Source organism: Gobius niger, assembly GCF_951799975.1.
Source record: "Gobius niger genome assembly, chromosome: 12".
Lineage (NCBI taxonomy): Eukaryota > Metazoa > Chordata > Actinopteri > Gobiiformes > Gobiidae > Gobius > Gobius niger.
This window is the reverse complement of record NC_136863.1, coordinates 5,660,271-5,680,409: the sequence shown is the minus strand read 5'-3', so window position 1 is coordinate 5,680,409 and position 20,139 is coordinate 5,660,271. Positions and strand designations below refer to the sequence as shown.

Here is a 20,139-nt window from a genome sequence, read left to right as displayed (position 1 = left end):
CAGTAGTAGTAGTAAATACAGTACTACATAGTAAAGTAAAAGTAGTGACCTCACCTCTCTCGCTGACACTATAGTCAGTATACAGTAGTAGTAGTAAATACAGTACTACATAATAAAGTATAAGTAGTGACCTCACCTCTCTCGCTGATGCTGTAGTCAGTATACAGTAGTAGTAGTAAATACAGTACTACATAGTAAAGTATAAGTAGTGACCTCACCTCTCTCGCTGATGCTGTAGTCAGTATACAGTAGTAGTAGTAAATACAGTACTACATAGTAAAGTATAAGTAGTGACCTCACCTCTCTCGCTGATGCTGTAGTCAGTATACAGTAGTAGTAGTAAATACAGTACTACATAGTAAAGTATAAGTAGTGACCTCACCTCTCTCGCTGATGCTGTAGTCAGTATACAGTAGTAGTAGTAAATACAGTACTACATAGTAAAGTAAAAGTAGTGACCTCACCTCTCTCGCTGACACTATAGTCAGTATACAGTAGTAGTAGTAAATACAGTACTACATAGTAAAGTATAAGTAGTGACCTCACCTCTCTCGCTGATGCTGTAGTCAGTATACAGTAGTAGTAGTAAATACAGTACTACATAGTAAAGTAAAAGTAGTGACCTCACCTCTCTCGCTGATGCTATAGTCAGTATACAGTAGTAGTAGTAAATACAGTACTACATAGTAAAGTAAAAGTAGTGACCTCACCTCTCTCGCTGACGCTGTCGATCTCGGCGTCCTCACAGCTGCTGTACTCCGGGGTGGTGCCCCCCTCCTCTTCAGAGCTGCTCATGCTCGTCTGCCTCTTGCCCCCGGCCCCGCCCCGTTTGGACTTATATGGGCGTGGCGGTGGCGGCCTGAGTGATTCTGATTGGTCGGAGCTGAGCGAATCGTTTCGCAGCATGCTCTCGGCCTTTTCCCGTTTGGTCCGTCGAACCGCGGGGCCGTGCGGAGGTTCTCTGAGCTCAGGGGGGTTCGTCTGAGACTGTGGCCCAGCTCCAACGCCCTGTCCTGGGACCAACCCGTCCGGCCCCTGCCCCAGTATCACCTGGCCCCGCCCCCCGGGAGGCAAAGGCCCTGATTGGTCCGCGGTCCGTTTAAGCCCACCCCCTCCCACCGGGTCGTGCTCCAGGGACCGTCCTTTGGTGAGGCGCCTGCTGTCTCTCCTCTCTCTGTCTCCGCGGAGGTCTCTGTCCATGGACACCTGCGTCTGCAGCCGCGGCTGGGACCGCCCCACGACGCCGCCCCCGCGCCCATTCCTCCTGCAACCACAGAGAAGCACGCGTTATCATATGACGTTTGAAAATGTCATTTTGTTTTCCAATGTCAGTTTAGTGTTTAAAATTCTTGGCTCCACAGCCCCAGAGAATGTTTGGGAAATCTTATGTCGAGGCAGGACGTAGAACAACGCGAGCTTCGGCCAGAGGAGACTGTTCTGTGAACTTTAGATCCTCCACGTTTGGACAGAATTGTTTCTCTGTAAAAGCTGCAGGGATTTGGAACTCGTTGCCATTGACTGTTCGAGAGAGTAGCAACAGTTCTAACTTAAAGGGATATTTCAGGATTTTTGACATAGGGCCTCATTTCCTAGTTATCCAGAGTGTTGCTGGTACCTGGAGATATATTTTTGTAATTCATGCAGTTCTTATGTTTGAAGAGTTTCTACAATGTCAGCTAGCCTGCATTATAAACAGTCTGACCCGCTCCACAGTGCACCTGAGGCAAATCACTTATAACACCAGACTAACCATATAAATGTCTGTGTCCATATATTCATGTTGTATGGAATATAACTGACCTTGCGTCACATGAATGATCGCATTTTGAGGGACTATTTTCTAGCAGATCACTCCGCCGCTGATGCTGCTCAAATATAAGGTCTTTTAACTGCAAAATGGCTAAAATGATTCTATCGACACAGACATTTATATGGTTAGTCTGGTGTTATAAGTGATTTGCCTCAGGTGCACTGTGGGGCGGGTCAGACTGTCTTTAATGCAGGCTAGCTGATACCATAGAAATGCACTAGCCTTGCATTAGCCTAGCGCCACGAAACTCTTCAAACATAAGAACTGCATAAATTACAAAAAAAATATCTCCAGAAATCACCAACACTCTGGATAACTAGGACATGAGGCCCTATGTCAAAAATCCTGAAATATCCCTTTAATCTGAAGAAGTGGTTGAAAGAGGGTCAGATTTGTGAGCATTAACACGGGGGTAGTGTTAAAAATATGAGAAGAAATATGAGAAGGTACAAGTTTAAAAAAAAAAAAACTGTATATAATTGTAATTGCTATTGTAAATACTGTAAATGTTGTATCTGAATGTTTGCTGAGGTGATCCTTTTGCCGGTGCCTTATATGTATTTTGTATTGTGAACGGACTCTGAAGTCAGATGCTCATTGGTCACTGTTTAAACCTGCTGTCACTTTGCCTCTGCCCAGGGACTACAGATAAAAATTAGCTTGTAGCTATCTCTGGTCTGTGCAACACATTTGTTGTGCAATGTCCCTGTCAAATAAATAAATAAATAAATAAATAAATAAATAAATACATAAATAAATAAAGACTCCTAAGCGTCTACGGTGCAAGGAGCAGATGTGTCTTGGCCTTCAGTGTTGAGCGAGCGCAGCACAAAGGAACCATCCTGAGATCACAGGTGCACTACCTGGGCTTATACAATGACCTCTGACCCCTGGTGCCTGGTTCAAATGATTTAACACAAGGCAAGGCAAGTTTATTTGCAGAGCACAATTCATACACAAGGCAATTCAAAGTGCTTCACAGTTGCATAAATATAAGAAAACAAATACAATCAATAAAAACATCAACATAGAATTAATCAATTACAGTAAGAGGCAAGAGTGTAGATAAAATACTTTCAGTTATATGCATTTTTAAGTCTTGTTCAGATTCGCTCTGTCTTGAGAACTATTTTAAGTCTTGTTTAGATTCGCTCTGTCTTGAGAACTATTTTAAGTCTTGTTCAGATTCGCTCTGTCTTGAGAACTATTTTAAGACTTGTTCAGATTTGCTCTGTCTTGAGAACTATTTTAAGTCTTGTTTAGATTCGCTCTGTCTTGAGAACTATTTTAAGTCTTGTTTTGACTCGCTCTGTCTTGAGAACTATTTTAAGTCTTGTTCAGATTCGCTCTGTCTTGAGAACTATTTTAAGTCTTGTTTAGATTCGCTCTGTCTTGAGAACTATTTTAAGTCTTGTTCAGATTCGCTCTGTCTTCAGAACTATTTTAAGTCTTGTTCAGATTCGCTCTGTCTTGAGCACTATTTCGCTCTGTCTTGAGCACAACAGCTCATTCCTCACGTAACAGAGTCTGCATTAGCCCCAGTGTAAACAGGCTCGGCTCCTTCAGCGCGGTCTGTTGTCACTGTTAACATAATTGTCTAATAATAGAAGTGTGGTTCTGTGCAGAGCGCGCTGTTCCATTACACGCAACACAAAGAAACAATGGGACTTTTCTGAAGAGACAACCAGTCTTAATAGTGATTTTGACTCCATTGTGACTGATTGCGCGACAGTACTAGAACTGTACTTACGTAGAGTTTTTGGGGATCTGTACTTTACTTGAGTAGTATTTCCGTTGGGAACTTATTACTTTGACTCCATTGTATTTGAAAAGAGAAAATGTACTTTCTACTCCACTACTCCAAAGTGAAAAGTAAAAATTAGCAGCATATGTTGTCCCACTTAGTATCCTTACTTAAAATGAACACTCTATGACAGTAGGTGGCGCTGTGCAAATGTACTATCAACTCAAGACATGGAAGAAGGTTTGTCCTGGAGGAATTTGGGGTTGAGTTTTATGTTTTTTAAGCTGCAATGTGACCCTTCAAAACACTCTTTTTTAAAGGTTTTGGGCCAAATTAGTCTCTTAACATATAAACTTTCACCTGGGGAAAAAAAATCTAATCTTATATTACATGTTTAATTATTGCACTGATTCATTCATTGTTTCTCCATAGATTTATTTGGAAATTGTAATTTCAAGGGCCATTTTTCTCACATTGGTGCGACAATATCTCCACGTAAGTAGCTCCTACAGACTTCACATTTTCAAGCTTTGGACTAAAAAAGACTTTGAAGGCAGGGTTTTTTCAGATTTTTTTTAATTTCTAATTCCTAACCTGATTTATTGAGTTTTGAATTTAAAAAAACAAGGCAAAAATTCTTCTTTTTTTACAGATTTGTCCACTAATAAACCCATTAAACACCAATTAAATCCACTAACCCAAAATAGTCTCTGAAAAAGTCTTTGTAACTAATATGTCAAAAAAATAAAACCAAAAATTTAAACTTGGCTTGATCAATTTTTAAGATTTCATCGCTGATAATATGGGAAATTTTGTGCATTTTAAGCCATAAAAGGCCTTATTTTAATAATAATAATATATTAGAATTATAGAAAGCTTTTCCAGACGCTTTAAGTCGCTTTTAGAATTTCGTGCATTATTCCTTTACTCCATACTCGGTGGTGATAAGCTACTATTGTAGCCGCATTAGCCCTAGGGCAGACTGACTGAATTGAGGCAACCAGTCTGCACCATCGGCCCCACACACCACCATCCACTCATACATACACACGCACAATCTTGTACTGCTATCTTTGTGAGGACACTCATAGACATAATGTATTAACCAGACCGTAAACCCCTAACCCTAATCTTAACCCAATTCTAACCCTAACCCTAAAACCACATGACCATTGACCCTCAAACAAGTCCTTCAAATAAGTGAGGACCACCCAAAACGTCCTCACTTTCCAAAATATCCTCACTCTGTTGGTAACTCGAACTGGTCCTCGCGATGTTGTAATTACAAGAACACACACACACACTCACTACATTCACCCAGGCTTCCCAAATGGTCTCTCATCCAAGTACCAGCCAGGCCCTTCCCTGCTTAGCTCCCGAGGTCTGACGGGATCGGCGGTATATGCTGACGGAGCCTCTCACCAGAAAACCTACAAAACATTTGATCCTAGAGCGTTGTAGACACCACTGTGATGGAAAGTAAAGGCGCCATGGTGACCATTCACACACACTGGGTCAGTACAAGGTCAAACACGCACAAATATCAACTTTTTTCTCACATAAAAAGTTGCATAATGTACCTTTAAGCAATGATTTGACGTCTATTGGAGTGTATGGAGTCTATTGTAGTAATGAAACCCAGCGAGTTCCCTTTCGCCGACAGATAAACTCTCTCTTACGTGTCTCGTGGCGGTTCGCTGCGTGACCGCGGGTCCGTCAGCGCGGCGCTCCCCGGTGGAACTCCTCTGCTGGGGTCGAGGGAGGAGGGGGCGGAGCCTGGAGGGGCGTGTCCGGGAGGGGCCTGGGAGCGCGACCTCTGACACACGGAGGGCTCGCTGACGGCCGACCCCAGAGCGGCCGACTCCGAACTGAACCAGTCCCCGGGCCGCGTCAGGAGGTCCTGCTGCTTCCGGCAGTTATTGCAAACCCAGATCACCTGCGACACGGGACACAAACACGGGACACAAACACGGGACACGGTCAGGCGTGAAAAAAAAGTCACTATCAGTTTTGTAGGTCTTAGCTTTCAATTGAGGCATTACTCTGGCTGATAGGCTGTAAGCCGGACTGGAGAAAATGCACTCGGTTAAGGCAAGAGGTTAATGACATTTAAAGGGATATTTCATGATTTTTGACATAGGGCCTCATGTCCTAGTTATCCAGAGTGTTGTTGATTTCTGGAGATATTTTTGTTGTAAATCATGCGCTAGGCTAATGCAAGGCTAGCGCTTTTCTATGGTATCAGCTAGCCTGCATTAAAAACAGTCTGACCCGCTCCACAGAGCACCTGAGGCAAATCACTTATGACGCCAGACTAACCATATAAATGTCTGTGTTGACAGAATATTTTTTAACCATTTTGCATTTAAAATAACTTATATTTGAGCAGCATCAGCTTCGTGGTTGTATAAGCTACGCAGCGGCGGAGTGATCTGCTAGAAAATAGTCCCTCAAAATGGGATCAATCATGTGATGCAGGTCAGTTATATTCCAAACATGATTCTGTCAACACAGACATTTATATGGTTAGTCTGGTGTTATAAGTGATTTGCCTCAGGTGCTCTGTGGAGCGGGTCAGACTGTTTTTAATGCAGGCTAGCTGATACCATAGAAATGCGCTAGCCTGGCTAGCACTAGCCTAGAGCCACAAAACTCTTCAAACATAAGAACTGCATGAATTACAAAAAAAAAAATCTCCAGAAATCAGGAACACTCTGGATAACTAGGAAATGAGGCCCTATGTCAAAAATCCTGAAATATCCCTTTAAGGCCTTGATTTTGGGGCAATTAATTTACTGACTTTTAATGCTTTTTAATGGCCCATGGAAACCCTGTTTTTTTCTTTATCTCAGGGTGATATATCTGCCAATGGGGTAAGAAAATCGCACTGTCTCATTGGCAGATTCACTTTCTTACCTTAGAACCATCTGAAATGTCATCAAAACAGGAAAAAGTCTAAATGAGTGAAAACCACTTGAAACGAGGACTTAAACCAGGACTAAACCAGGTCTGGACCAAAAAGAGGTCACTGGAGATGTGTTTAAATCATATACATCTTATACTTTAAAGCAGAACTGAGTAACTCATGCCCCTAGAGGCCATAAGCGCCACTGCAAGTGTCGTAGCAAGTTGCGCTATTTTACTCCTTAATTGTCCGTGAGAGTAAATACTACGCTGACAGAAAAGACGAAGGGAGAGAGGGATATTGTTCATCTAATTAGACAATGGAAATATTTTTTTCACTCAAACTTTGCTGTAAAAACTGTTTGAGTGGCGCTAGGGTTAGCTTTGCCCTGTTAGCCTGTTAGCTTCTTCTGATTGTGATTCTATTGTGCACTGCACCTTCGGCCCGGAGGCGGGGAAGTTGCAAGATGAAAGACCCCCCAATCATCCTTTTAACACTTGTATTACACCCAGAAGGACTACGGAAAGGATTTATTACAGTAAACAAGTTACGTAGTTCTGCTTTAACTCAAAATCCAAAATGGAGTGGAGTGGAGTAGAAAGCGCAGATACCTGCTCTGAAATGTAAAGGTAAAAAGTTGTTATCAGTCTACAGTAAAAGTACCTCAAATTTGTACTTTTTACTTAACTTTCCACCACTGCTACAGACCCCCCTCTTCATCGCAGGACCGTAGTTTCTCCACGCTCTCCCCGAAGACTCTTTTTTTTTTTTATTGCCCACGCACTCCGACAGACCGCGCTCCCCCCATCCCTCCCTTTGGCTCGCTCCATCCATCCTTCTGTCCCTCGTTCCTTTGTTTCTCCAGATTTCTCTTTGATTAAAGCCACAAAAGCCGAGGAGATTTCACACCAACGCGGCTAAATTTATCCAAACACCGGCGGATCCGCAAACAGAGAAGCGCTCCCTGCCCCCGAACAGACACACTTTGGTCCAAAAAGAAATCACGGCTCCACGGTCCAAACCAAGACACTAAACCAGAGCGTTTTCAGGGAGATTTCCCGACAAACTGCAGGAAATACTTCAGTATTTGAAAAAACGAATGAACAATGAAAAGATAAATATTTGATTCTCGTCAGAGCCGTGGGAAGATAATTTAGTAAGGGGGTGCTGAGGGACAAAATTCACCCCCAAAACGCTTTTTCTGCGCATATTTCCTATTTATTAATATTGCCTGCTGTTCCCAAACTATTCACCAGGGAGTGCTGCAGCCCCCTCAGCACCCTGGGTTCCCACGGCCTTGATTCTCGTGAAACAACGTGACAAACTCAACATTTTTTCGATGCCAGAACTTTAACGATTCTTGGTTTTCGATATCGATACCCGAACGATACTTTTTCCGATACCTATACTACAATATGTTTCATCTAGAACCAGAAATCAGAACAAAAATGTGTGGAAGTTATGCAAATTTACAATATCGGGTCCAGCTCCAGTTTCAAGAAATGTCTGAAAAATGGGGAACATTTTGAGGGAAAATGGGGGAGAAATTGTAGCAAAATGAAGGGGTACAAAAAAGGAAAAAATTGGGGAAAATGAGAAAAAATTGGGGAAAATGAGAAAAAATTGAGGGAAATAATGGAAAATATTAGTGATAAATAATGAGCAAAAATGAGGAGAAAAAATTGGGAAAATGAGAAAGAACTGGTGCAAAACTTAGAAAAAAAATTGTTAAAAATGGGGCAAACATTGTGCAAAAAATAAATAAAATCGGGGAAAAAAATTGTAAAAAAAAAATGTTTTCACTATATGGAAAATGAGAAAAAAAAATGGGGGGGGGGGGGGGGGGAATTGGTTAAAATGGGGCAAACATTCGGCTTTTTTTTCTTTTTTCTTTAAATAAAATAGGGAAAAAATAAAACAGAACAAAATGGGGAAAAATTTGGGGGGAAATGGGGGAGAATTGGGAGAAATTGTGACAAAATGAAGGTGTAAAAAAAAAAGGGGGAAAATGGGGAAAATGAGAAAAAAATTGAGGGAAATAATGGAAAATATTAGTGGTAAATAATGAGCAAAAATGAGGGTGAAAAATTGTGAAAACCAGGAAAAAACTGGTGCAAAACTAAGAAAAAAATTGTTAAAAAATGGGGCAAACATTGCGCTAAAAATAAATAAAATTGGGCAAAAATAGGGGGAAAAAAATGTTTATGGAAAATGAGAAAAAAAATGGGGGGAAAATTGGTTAAAATGGGGCAAACATTGGGCATTTTTTTTCTTTTTTCTTTAAATAAAATAGGGAAAAAATAAAACAACATTAGAACAAAATGGGGAACAATTTGGGGGGAAATGGGGGAGAATTGGGAGAAATTGTGACACCAGACAAGCATCATTGAACGGTACCCAGCCCAAACCAGGAGTAAAGCAGGTACAGTATATGGGGCAACATCTACTAAATCAAATGTAGACCTTGACCGAGCTGAACCAGGATTACATCGGGGTAAAGCAGGTTTAGATACAAGGGACAAGTCTAAAACAACAGCTTTATAACCAGTGGTAGCATTAGGTCATGTAGAATTTGACAAACATCACCTTTAGACAAATAAAAAGCCAAGTGTCAAACCAGAATGAACCATTTATTTTCGCATTAACATGTGGGAGACACTCACGGACCAAAATTATAACAATCTCTTACAACACGATGCTTAAGATTAATATTTGCATGATACAAAACGAATACGTCTGCACAGGGAAAAGAAAAAAAGGGATTATTCACTTTTTTCTAATGTTATTGACTCTCCAACATGATTTAAAAAACACAAAAGCGTCATTTACAGTTGTGTGGATCCGTGAGGTACCGGTTGTTTTAACCTCTTACCTCCCACCTGAACAGAGCACTTTCTCTCCAGTTTGGCTTTACCCAAATGTAAAGGCTTATTGGAAAATGTGAGAAAAAAATTAATAAAAATGTGACAAAAAAATAAATAAAAATGTGACAAAAAATAATAAAAATGTGACAAAAAAATAAATAAAATGTGACCAAAAAATAAATAAAATGTGACAAAAAAAAAAAAAAATGTGACAAAAAAACAACAAAAATGTGTCAAACTCTGGCAAACATGAGATGAAAAAGAATCTAAAAAAGTGACAACGAGGCAGCACTGCGAGGAAAAAGATCTGTTTTGTATGTCTTGGCTTTGAGGCGTTACTCTGGCCAATATGCCGTAAGCGCCAGGTGAGAACTTGTTAGGTTTGGGTAAAGCCGAACTGGAGAAACTGCGCTCGGTTAAGGCGGAGGGTAAGAGGTTAACAAATAAATAAAAAATATTATGCTGATTCTCAAGTCGCTTTTCATATTCATCTTAGAACACTTATTTTACATTTGTAGGCCCGACAACAAAAGCAGCAACTTAATAATAATCTGGCCCAGTCTAGAATTGGCCAAATAATACCCACAACTACAACACCTGTCCTGGACGCAGTTTCTTTGGACAATTATACAATGACAAATAAAGCACTTAGATTTGTACAACTGTGCAATTACATTAAACGCTAAAAATATCTACAATAGGTGTCGCTTTGGGACCAGGACTCTCCTTAAAATGGCAATCTGAAATCCCAGTGCGAGTTTCCCAGTTAAATAAAGGTCAAATAGGAGAATAAAATAAAGTGATATACATATTTCTTACGATAGCGGGTAAAACACACATAACTTATCGCAAGATATTCTTTTACTTTGCTGCCTGAAATCGTACAAGGAACAGGCCACCGTTTTCTACATACTGAGATATGTTCTTACCTTAGACGAGTTAATGTGTACCTGTCTGGTCTTCACGTGTGCCCTCAGTCAAACACAGCACAGACGGCGTTAGCATTTAGCCTCTCCTCCTCTATGGCTCCAAACGAGGTGAAGACAGAAGATACCAAGCTCTTCCACTTTTCCCTATTTAAATATGGATACGTGAAGTGTTACGCGATAACACTTTAATATTACTATTATTTTATAGGTTTATACTGTACTTCTATCTTCACCTCGTTTGGAGCTATAGAGGAGGAGAGGCTAAATGCTAACGCCGTCTGTGCTGTGTTTACGTGACTGAGGGCACACGTGAAGACCAGACAGGTACACATTAACTCGTCTAAGCTCAGCTAAGAACATATCTCAGTATGTAAAAACAGTGGCCTATTCCTTTAAAACAAAGCCAAGACACTTACATTTTATTAAGTTCAACATAATTTTCAAAACTAGTCTTCATTGTGTAACCAAACTGAAATCGGACCTCTAAGCTAGTCTCATCTTCACCATCTAAAAAAAGTTTTGATTCTTCTAAAAAATCCTTAACATACAGTATTAGCTTGAAAAATAAAACTCGCATTTCTAAAACTTCACTGCAAACTGGAGTCAAAGATTTTTCCGCACAAACATAAAACTTTTGCCTTGAACTAATCTTAGTTTGTAGTTCCTCAATAACGCACATGGTTTACATGGTCAAAAGTTAAATAAATAAAATGTACAACTAAAACGTACAGTCAGATAACGCAACATTTCTGAATTCTGAAAACGTGCAGCGCGTAACAATCAGAAGATCCTTCCCAACAACAGAAAACCTGCAGTATTTGTGGCGGTCAGTCGTCGCCGCAGTGCCACTGGCTGTAGCAGTTCCTCCAGGTGAGCAGACACAGCGGGACCCGGCACTCCAGGCACATCCAGGACGTGCGGCTGCGGGAGCGCTGGGAGTGGCACTGCGCGCACACGCGGCTGCCCACCCCGGTGTACCAGCGGTCGGGGGGGATGGCGATGGGGAGGTGCAGCCCCAGCCGCCTGCCGTGGTGGGTCCTCCGGGCGTTGGTCTGGGTCCTCCTCTGCCGGGCGCCACGACGCCGGATCTGGCTGCGCCCGCGCTCACAGCCACCGGGCTGGGCAAGGAAGCACACGTATGAATACAGGAAATGCAGGAAAACATTTCATTTATAAGATATCAATTTGATATTTACTGACATTAATGAGAAAAAATGTATTGCAAGTTTTCTGTAATTTTACACCTAAAAATCTTAAAAATTGCCAATATTTTCAGCAAGGAAATCTAAATAATGGATAGAGCCAGGTTTAACCTCTTAACTCCTTTTTCCTCACGTCAGATTTTTTTTTCCATCATTTTTTTGTTGGGTATTCAACTCATTTTTGTAACTTTTTTGTAATTTTTTTTGTCATTTTTTGTCATTTTTTAAATCACATTTTTGGAATTTTTTTGTCAATTTTTGTCACATTTTTGTCAATGTTTTCTCGCTTTTTTGTCACATTTCCATCACTTTCTTGTTGCTATTTTCACAGCTTTTTTCCAGAAGCTTTTGGACTGGGGTAAAGCCAAACTGGAGAAAATGTGCTCGGTTCAGGTGGGAGTTAAGGGGTTAAGTTGACTGTAATTATTTTGTTTGCATATTAGCTACTGAGACTTTTTCAGAGGGTATTTTGGATATCTTATTCAAGTGAACAAAAATATAATTCCGTCTTGTTTTTTGTGTTCAAAGCTCAAATAAAAAACAGGCTAAAAATTAGACATGAAAAAATACCTCTGAAAAAAATCTTCAAAATATTTTTGAGTCCAAGACTGGAACGTTTGGAGTCTGTAGGAGCGACTTAAAGGGACTATTCGGAGTTTAAAAATGTTAAAACTATGTATTTTCCTGCCCCTACATGATGAGCTCAGACCTGTTCACCACAACTGCCTCTAAGATCCTGCAGGGTCACTCAAAAAGGTGTTACTTCGGGTCCGAATTGCCGACATGCACTATAGAAGGTGCAGTTACAAGCATGACCTGAGGAGGCAGCAGTGAGTATAAAATGGCCAACTTGCATCTCGTCCCTTTAAGATTTGACAATATCAGCTATGGGCCAATGTAGCGCAGATTAAAGCCATTATCTCCGGGGCCGTTTTTTGAATTGGAATGAGCGAAGTGAGTGATTTAAAACGAGTTCCTCCACAACTCCCTGGGCCTCAGGGGAACAGAGAAACATCGCAATGAAAATTGGTTTGCTACATGCTTGTTTAAGTTTCACTGAACCTCAGTCAATATGGACAGGCTGCATGTCCTTTTAAAGCTAAAAACCTGGAGAATTCAATTGCTGAGTTAAGTTTTAACCTTCGTTAATTGTATTTTGGATCACCGTGCAAAATGCAGCGGCTAGCAACAGTATGCTAATGCTAACTAATCAAACCTGGGACAGAAACTATGATTAAATCACCTACAGTAACAAAATAATATCGGCCACTGCTGGAGTGCCCAAGTATTTATGTTTTTGCAGAATTATAGACCAGACATTTGTAAAAATCTGCCAAAAATATCAGTCAAAAATATCGGCCGTGCAAATCGGCCTCGGCCTTAGAAAAACCCATCAGTCGACCTCACCTGAAGTAGTGAGGTCGTTGCAAGAGTGGAACAAAAATCTAATTTTGAAAGACGCGTCCCTGAAGTTGTGTAACTTGTGTGAGTACATTCCTCTGGTCTTTTGTACGGGTGGCTACTGGCTGTCAGAAAGGAAATCACCGTATTTGGATTGAGGCGTCATCTCGTGGACCAGGACGCTCGGAAGTAAAATATGTCAATATTTGTGAATGAAGCTTTGCAAAGTGACGTAGTACCTACTTCCGGGATATCTCCACCTCACACGCAACAAAACGTCATTAACCAAGCATCGTACAGGGGTTTTGTCTTTCTTATACTCTGACGTGAAAGCTGAGGAGGGAGGAAACTAGCTAAAAATCTCCGCATTGACCACTGCGGATCATAGTCATAATGGAGTTTAAACTAAGACAAAAGAATAATGTTGCAACATTCACTGCAATGGGAAAGGTTGCAAAAAACGGCAGCCTGTTCCTTTTAACAAATGCAGCCCAGTTATTAACCTCTTAACTCCCGCCTGAACCGAGAGGATCTTTTTCCTCACGTCAGATTTTTTTTTTCATCATTTTTTTGTTGGGTATTCAACTCATTTTTGTAACTTTTTTTGTCATTTTTTTTAGGGATGCACCAATACCAGTATCGGGTATCGGGCCGATACTCATTCATGAGGTCCCGATACCAGAAACCGATACCATTTGACGTGCGGTGAGCGCACCTACACGCACCCACGAGGCGCAGCTCTCAGCTGAGGAGAGGAGAAGCAACAAACTGGAGAATTCTTTAGTGCAAATACAATACTCCACATAGAGCTGACTTTATTACAGACTGTGCTCTCCAGAGTCTGTGCTGGATTTAACCAGAGCTTAATGTTGTCAGTGCTGCAGCGTCTGCAGTGTTTACAACATACAGGCTAACGTTGCTAACTCGCGGCTAACATTTTTGGCCATTCTGACGCCGTTTTATGCCCAGGGATTTATTCATCTGAAAAACTAACCCAGCGACTAAAAAGAACAATGTTAACGCTGTAGCTACTCGCTAAGTTACTACAAACACACGAGAAAATCTACAGGAGCTGAAGTAAAGCCGAAAAGAGACCATTTAAGTAACATCTCAATACTATTGTTAAATAAAAATACATAAATGAATAAAGCACAGGCATTGGGAGCCTTTGGACATGGGCTTTTCTGTCTATGATGGACAGAGACATAAAAATAAAAAAATATATTGAATGAAAATAAAAATAAATAATAAATGGCATCAGCACAATTCTAATACAACTGCTCTTAAATGTGTCGCCTACTTTACTTAAGGAAATGTACATGAATAAATTAACTAATTACAAACCAATCTGCTGTGAAAACAGTGAGTATGTTGAAGAAAATGCCTTGTACTCGTATCGGTATTCGGTATCGGCAAGTACTTAAATCAAAGTACTCGTATCGGTTTTAGAAAAAGTGGTATCGGTGCATCCCTAATTTTTTTTGTCATTTTTTGTCAATTTTTTGTCAAATTTTTATCACATTTTTGTCCTTTTTTCATCAATTTTTCATCACTTTTTTGTCAAGGTTTTCTCACTTTTTTGTCACATTTCCATAATTGTTTTTGTCTCAGTTTTGTTGCTATTTTCACAACTTTTTTCCAGAAAATTTTGGACTGGGGTAAAGCCAAACTGGAGAAAATGTGCTCGTTAAAGGTGGGAGTTAAGGGGTTAAAAGGAAGAGGCCGCCGTGTTTCCATACTGAGATATGTTCTTGCCTGAGCTTAGACGAGTTGATGCGTACCTGTCTGGCCTTTGTGCGTGCCCTCAGTCACGCAAAACGACCAAAGATGTTGCTAGAATTTAGCCTCTCCCAGTATATTCCTACAGACCCAAAAGGGGGTGAAGTTAGAAGCGACCAAGTAATATCTTCAGCATTCTTTAGGAGTGAAGATATAAGGTCCTCACAATACAATACCCATTTTATTCGCTTAGAATATCAACATGTTTCATTTTGGATCATGTAACTACTCACACAACCATAATAAAGTAGGGGAAAAACTTGGTCGCTTCTAACTTCACCTCGTTTGGGTGCACAGGAATATGCTGGGAGAGGCTAAATGCTAACAACTTCTTTGGTCTTTTAGCGTGACTGAGCGCTCGCGCAAAGACCAGACAGGTACGCATCAACTCATCTAAGCTCAGGTAAGAACATATCTCAACATGGAAAAACAGCAGCCTGTTCCTTTAAGGTCACGAACCCGTCTTTTTTGGGATCTATCAAGCGTTTTTGCACTGAACGGGTCACAGGGACAGCCCTTCTCCAGTCACGGAAAGCCACCTGTCCCGTCTGTTAAGGTTTACCTTGAAAACTTGCGGCAGGTCAAAGGCTCAATGACATCGGTCTTTGAGCCTGCTACTGTTAGCAAATCAAACTTTTTCACTGCCAAAAATCCATAATCAAGCAAAAAAAAAAAAAGTGTCGGGAAGTTACAGAAAGACAGCGATTCAAAGGGTTTGATTGGTTCTGTTATTGACGCTCAAAGCAAAGAGGAACGCCACATGTAAAGAAAGTGAGTCTTCGCACTTTTAAGATGCAACACATTTTTGTTTAAGGGAGTTTTAGTAAGAAAACACATTAACCTCTTAGCACCCGCCAGAACCAAATGCATTCTCTCATCTGTCATTGTCGTCACTTTTTATTTCCCTTATGTGTTACTTTTTTGATGCATTTTTGTCACATTTTTTGCTGGATTTTGGTCACTTGCTTGCTGGATTATTGTCACTTTTTTGTTGGATTATTGTCACTTTTTTGCTGCTCCTTTGTCACTTTTTTTGCTGGATTTTTGCCTCTTTTTTGCTGAATTTTTGACATTTTTTTTGCTGGATTTTTGTCACTTTTTGCTGGATTTTTGTCACTTTTTGCTGGATTTTTGCCATTTTTTTTGCTGGATTTTTTACCTTTTTTTGCTGGATTTTTGTCACTTTTTTGCTGATTTTTTTGAACTTTTTTTGCTGGATTTTTGACCTTTATTTGCTGATTTTTTTGACCTTTTTTTGCTGGATTTTTTACCTTTATTTGCTGGATTTTTGACCTTTTTTTGCTGGATTTTTGACCTTTTTTGCTGGATTTTTGACCTTTTTTTGCTGGATTTTTGACCTTTTTTTGCTGGATTTTTTACCTTTTTTGCTGGATTTTTGTCACTTTTTTGCTGCTCCTTTGTCACTTTTTAAATTGATTTTTGCCTCTGTTTTTGCTGGGTTTTTGCCTTTTTTTTACTGGATTTTTGTCATTTTTGTCAATTTACATCCTCATTTTCTTCTCGTTTTTTTTTTTCCGTTATTTTGAAGAAGCTTTTAGATTGGGAGAATTTGGAGAACAGGAGAAAACATGTTCAGGTGGGAGTTAAGAGGTTAAAGTCTTCAGTGATTTTGAAACATATTTTTGCTTCTTTCGATATAGATATTGCGTAAGATAATATCGGAATAATAACAACACATTATGGCACCTCATGGAAAACAAAATTGAAATAATCCTGATTCCAGTGCCCCAAAAGCAAGCGATCATGCTCATCTCCATACTGTGGCAGTCTTACCGTGCAGCAGCGGTCAAAGCTGATCATCGGTTGTGCCGGTTGGATCCCAGGTGGAGCGACGGAGGGGGGTCTGGTCCAGGCGTTAGTCTGAGCGCCGGGCAGGATCACGACTGTCCTGCAGTCCGAGGGGGAGGGAGAGGGTAATGAGGGGGGCCGGCTGCGGTCTTGGATCTGTGCCGGAGAAGCTTGTGCAGACGAGGAAGACGGGGAAGAGGATGACAGCAGGCTGACGTGCGATGGGGATGAGGAGCAAGACTGAGGACAGCCTGGGTCTACAGTGTGGGACTGATCCGGACTGGACAGACAGGTACCAGTTTAAAATCAACTTTACAGTACCATTCAGGCTGTTTAGATTTCAGATAAATGCATGTGACACGTTGGCAGAGTGGTTAGCCGTTTGTCCTCACAGTAAAGTAACATGTCACTTATGACAATCATGAAATATGGTTAACTATAATCCTTAAACTTATTTTGTAATTAGTTTACAAACCATAATCAAAGATGGTATGAGGACCAGAAGACGTCAAGATTAAAAACTTGACATACTTAATTTATGGACAGGGTTAGGAGCAAAGATATGTATGATAAAGTTTTTGATCTAATCTCAAAATAAAACGATATAGCCTGACCTACATAACCGAAACAGCATTTAATTACAAAAAACAACCCATAACATGCCATTTTTTGCACTTTTTCCCGTTTCAAAATTGTCTTAGCCTTATCAGAACGCCGCTTTTCATGCTTTAGCCAGTTAGCATTGGCCCTAGTCAGTTAGCATTAGCGCTAGCCAATTAGCATTAGCGCAACTTTAGCTTATTTTCCAAAGTATCACAAAATCAAATCGTCATTAACGAACTTCTTTACGCTGTAACACGTGTCTGACGATATCACAAAGGCAGAGAAACGCGTCAACAACTAAGCCCAATGTTTGTTTCCCTCATCATATTCCAGTGCTATCGTTGTTAGCCTGTATTAGCTATTAGCCGTGCGTTAGCAACACTAGCCTCGTGTCTGTACCTGCGTGTCCCAGAACCGTCCGAGGAGACGGTCCAGGAGGACCCCATCCCGGACACGGCGTAGCACTCGGCCCAGCTGCGCTGCCTGAGCCCGGTGTTGGTGGGGAGCCTGTCCGCGGTGGAGAAGAAGCGCCTCCGGGACATGTTTCAGGCCGTGCACGAAGCTTCGATCACCGCGTAGTTTGACAGTTTGACTCGCTGCTGGGAAGGGCGTGTTTATGCAGCTCCGGGGCAAAGCGGAGGCCAAAGGCGCGGGTTCGATTCCCGGCTTTGGCCTGGACATGCACTTGAGGAACAGGAGCCTACTTTGCTGCTGTTGTTTTTTTGGTCTCATGTACAGAATTACCTCTCAAGAATAATTGGAAAGATATTGACACAACTTCATATTTTACTGACCTTTGATAACACCACCTTCACTTCAGATGAAACATAAAAGCCGACATGTAACTACGCTTACATCCACCTGATGGTTTAATTTAAAACAATCAGATTTAAAAACCTATTTGGCCTCACTTGATAAAAATAATAATAATAATAATACTGTAAATAATAAAAGTCTAAATTCATCTGTGACCTTTTTATTGTTGTGAATTTGCAGGCCCTGTGTTTTTTGTTGTGTTTGTGTGTGTGTGTGTGATGACATTTAATAAAATTAAATATATATATATATAACTTTGTTGATGTTGTGTCCTCGGGCAAGACACTTCACCCAGTGCCTATGTGTGAGTGGTTGGTGATGGTCAGAGAGACGGTTGGTGCAGATGTGAGCAGCCTTGCTTCTGTCAGTCTGCCCCAGGGGAAACTGTGGCTACAAATGTAGCTTAGCACCATCAGCATGGAGTGAATGAACCCCCCTCCCTTTCATGTGTGAGGCGCTTTGGGTGTGACTTGTGTCATATGAAAAGCGCTTTACAAATAAGATTCCCTTCCCCTTGTTGGATTTTATCAGTATACCTTTTACTTCTACTTGAGGAATATTGTTATGACGTTATAGTGTAGCTGCTCTGACATTTGGCTACTTTCTCTTTCCAAGATCCGCAAGTTCCATGTAAACAAAAAAATTAGTGACTATTTTTTTTTTCAAACTTCAATATAATCTCTTTTCTCTTATCTTGAAACATACAGTATCTTGTATATTTTTAGAATAGACTTTAAGTCAACTATGTCCATGTTATTCATGAAGCGTGAGCCCCGTGAATCCTGGCATTGTCACCTTGAAATAGGGATCAGGGAAGAAGAAATCCATTGATGGAATAACCTGGTCACTCAGGATATTCGGGTCATCAGCTGATATCATTATTTGTAGCGCGTAGTCTTTCTGAACCAAGACCTGGCCACCTGCAGCAGCCCCCGATCTGAACAGGAAGTTAAATCTAGGTGGCGACTTCTGGTAGAAGATGGGTCATGTCTCTCTTTTTTTGTTATTATTTTGGGGCTTATTTTATCCATTCTTAACAAAAACAAAGCTTTCATTTGCATGTTCACCTGGATTCATGATGAGCCTAGATCAGATTATGCATGTTTAAAATCTACAATGAATTATATTAGGCTTTATACTGTAGGGCAAGACAATTCTTTTCTTTCTTTTTTTCTGACGAACAGCAATATGTTTGTATGAAATCCATTTAAAAGCAGGACCAGACGACACCAGAGCAAACACACGTCAAATCCATGATCAAAAACACACACATTAAGCATCAAATCTGGACCGAGCTCGGACTAAACCAGAGAGAAAACCCGGGATTAAAACCAGGAGTAAACGTCTAACCCATAGTAAACAGAGCAAACCGCGGCCTCCGTCACATGACCACAGCGCGGCCCCAGAGACGTGGAGCTTCTCAGATGAAACTAGGCCACAGCAGCTGGAGGTGCGCTCGTTTCATGCATCTGCTGCTGCCCGCGCCTCGCTGCGCCTCCCCCCCCTCGCCTCTGTCTCCACCCGCCCGTGAACCCGCGCAGAGCTGAACCTGAGCGCTCCTGGAGAGAGGAGGTCGACTGTGTGCAAACAATCCACAACGCAATCTGGCAAACGAATCACAACCTCTACTGTAAATGAATGAGGGGCTAGTTAATGGGCCACTGTCGGGAAAGTACAGATATATCTCTATATATATTTATGTACGATTAGAAATATATATGTTTAGGAATCAAGGGCATGTCGAGGTCTTTGAACATGAAACTAAGCCACATTTGCATCTCGTTCTTCCTTCCAGTTATTATTCCTTGTAAGATATTTTCATTAACCTCTTAACTCCCGCCTGAACCGAGAACATTTTCTCCATTTCAGCTTTACCCAAATCCTGTAGGCCAGTGTAACACCTCATTTGAAAGCTAAGATCGACAAAACTCATCTAAATGGATCTTTTTCCTCACGTCATCATTTTTTGGCGGGTATTCAACTCATTTTTGTAAGCTTTTTTGTCATTTTTATGTCATTTTTTGTCACATTTTTTGTCACATTTTTGTCATTTTTTTGTATTTTTTGTCACAGTTTTGTTTTTTTTTGTCGTTTTTTCTTATTTTTTTGTCACATTTTTTGTTGTTTTTTGTAATTTGTCATTTTTTCTCAAATTTTTTGTCACATTTTGTGTCATTTTGTCACGTTTTTTGTCATTTTGTCACGTTTTTTTTGTCAATTTTTGTCATTTTTGTCGTTTTTGTCACATCTTCATCATTGTTTTCGTCTCAGTTCTGT

At 40.7% G+C, this 20,139-nt stretch overlaps 1 protein-coding gene across 3 annotated transcripts in view; it reads right to left on the bottom strand.

The window, feature by feature from the left end:
* LOC306970987 (regulating synaptic membrane exocytosis protein 1-like) overlaps positions 1-20,139 on the bottom strand; it is an 89,645-nt gene that overhangs the window by 10,121 nt on the left and 59,385 nt on the right. For all 3 annotated transcript variants that reach the window (XM_079567111.1, XM_079567109.1, XM_079567110.1), the window contains 2 exons: positions 5,234-5,490; positions 711-1,264 (listed from right to left, as the gene is read on the bottom strand). In XM_079567111.1, the coding sequence (XP_079423237.1) occupies positions 711-1,264; positions 5,234-5,490 (811 nt within the window). The remainder of the gene's footprint in view (positions 1-710; positions 1,265-5,233; positions 5,491-20,139) is intronic.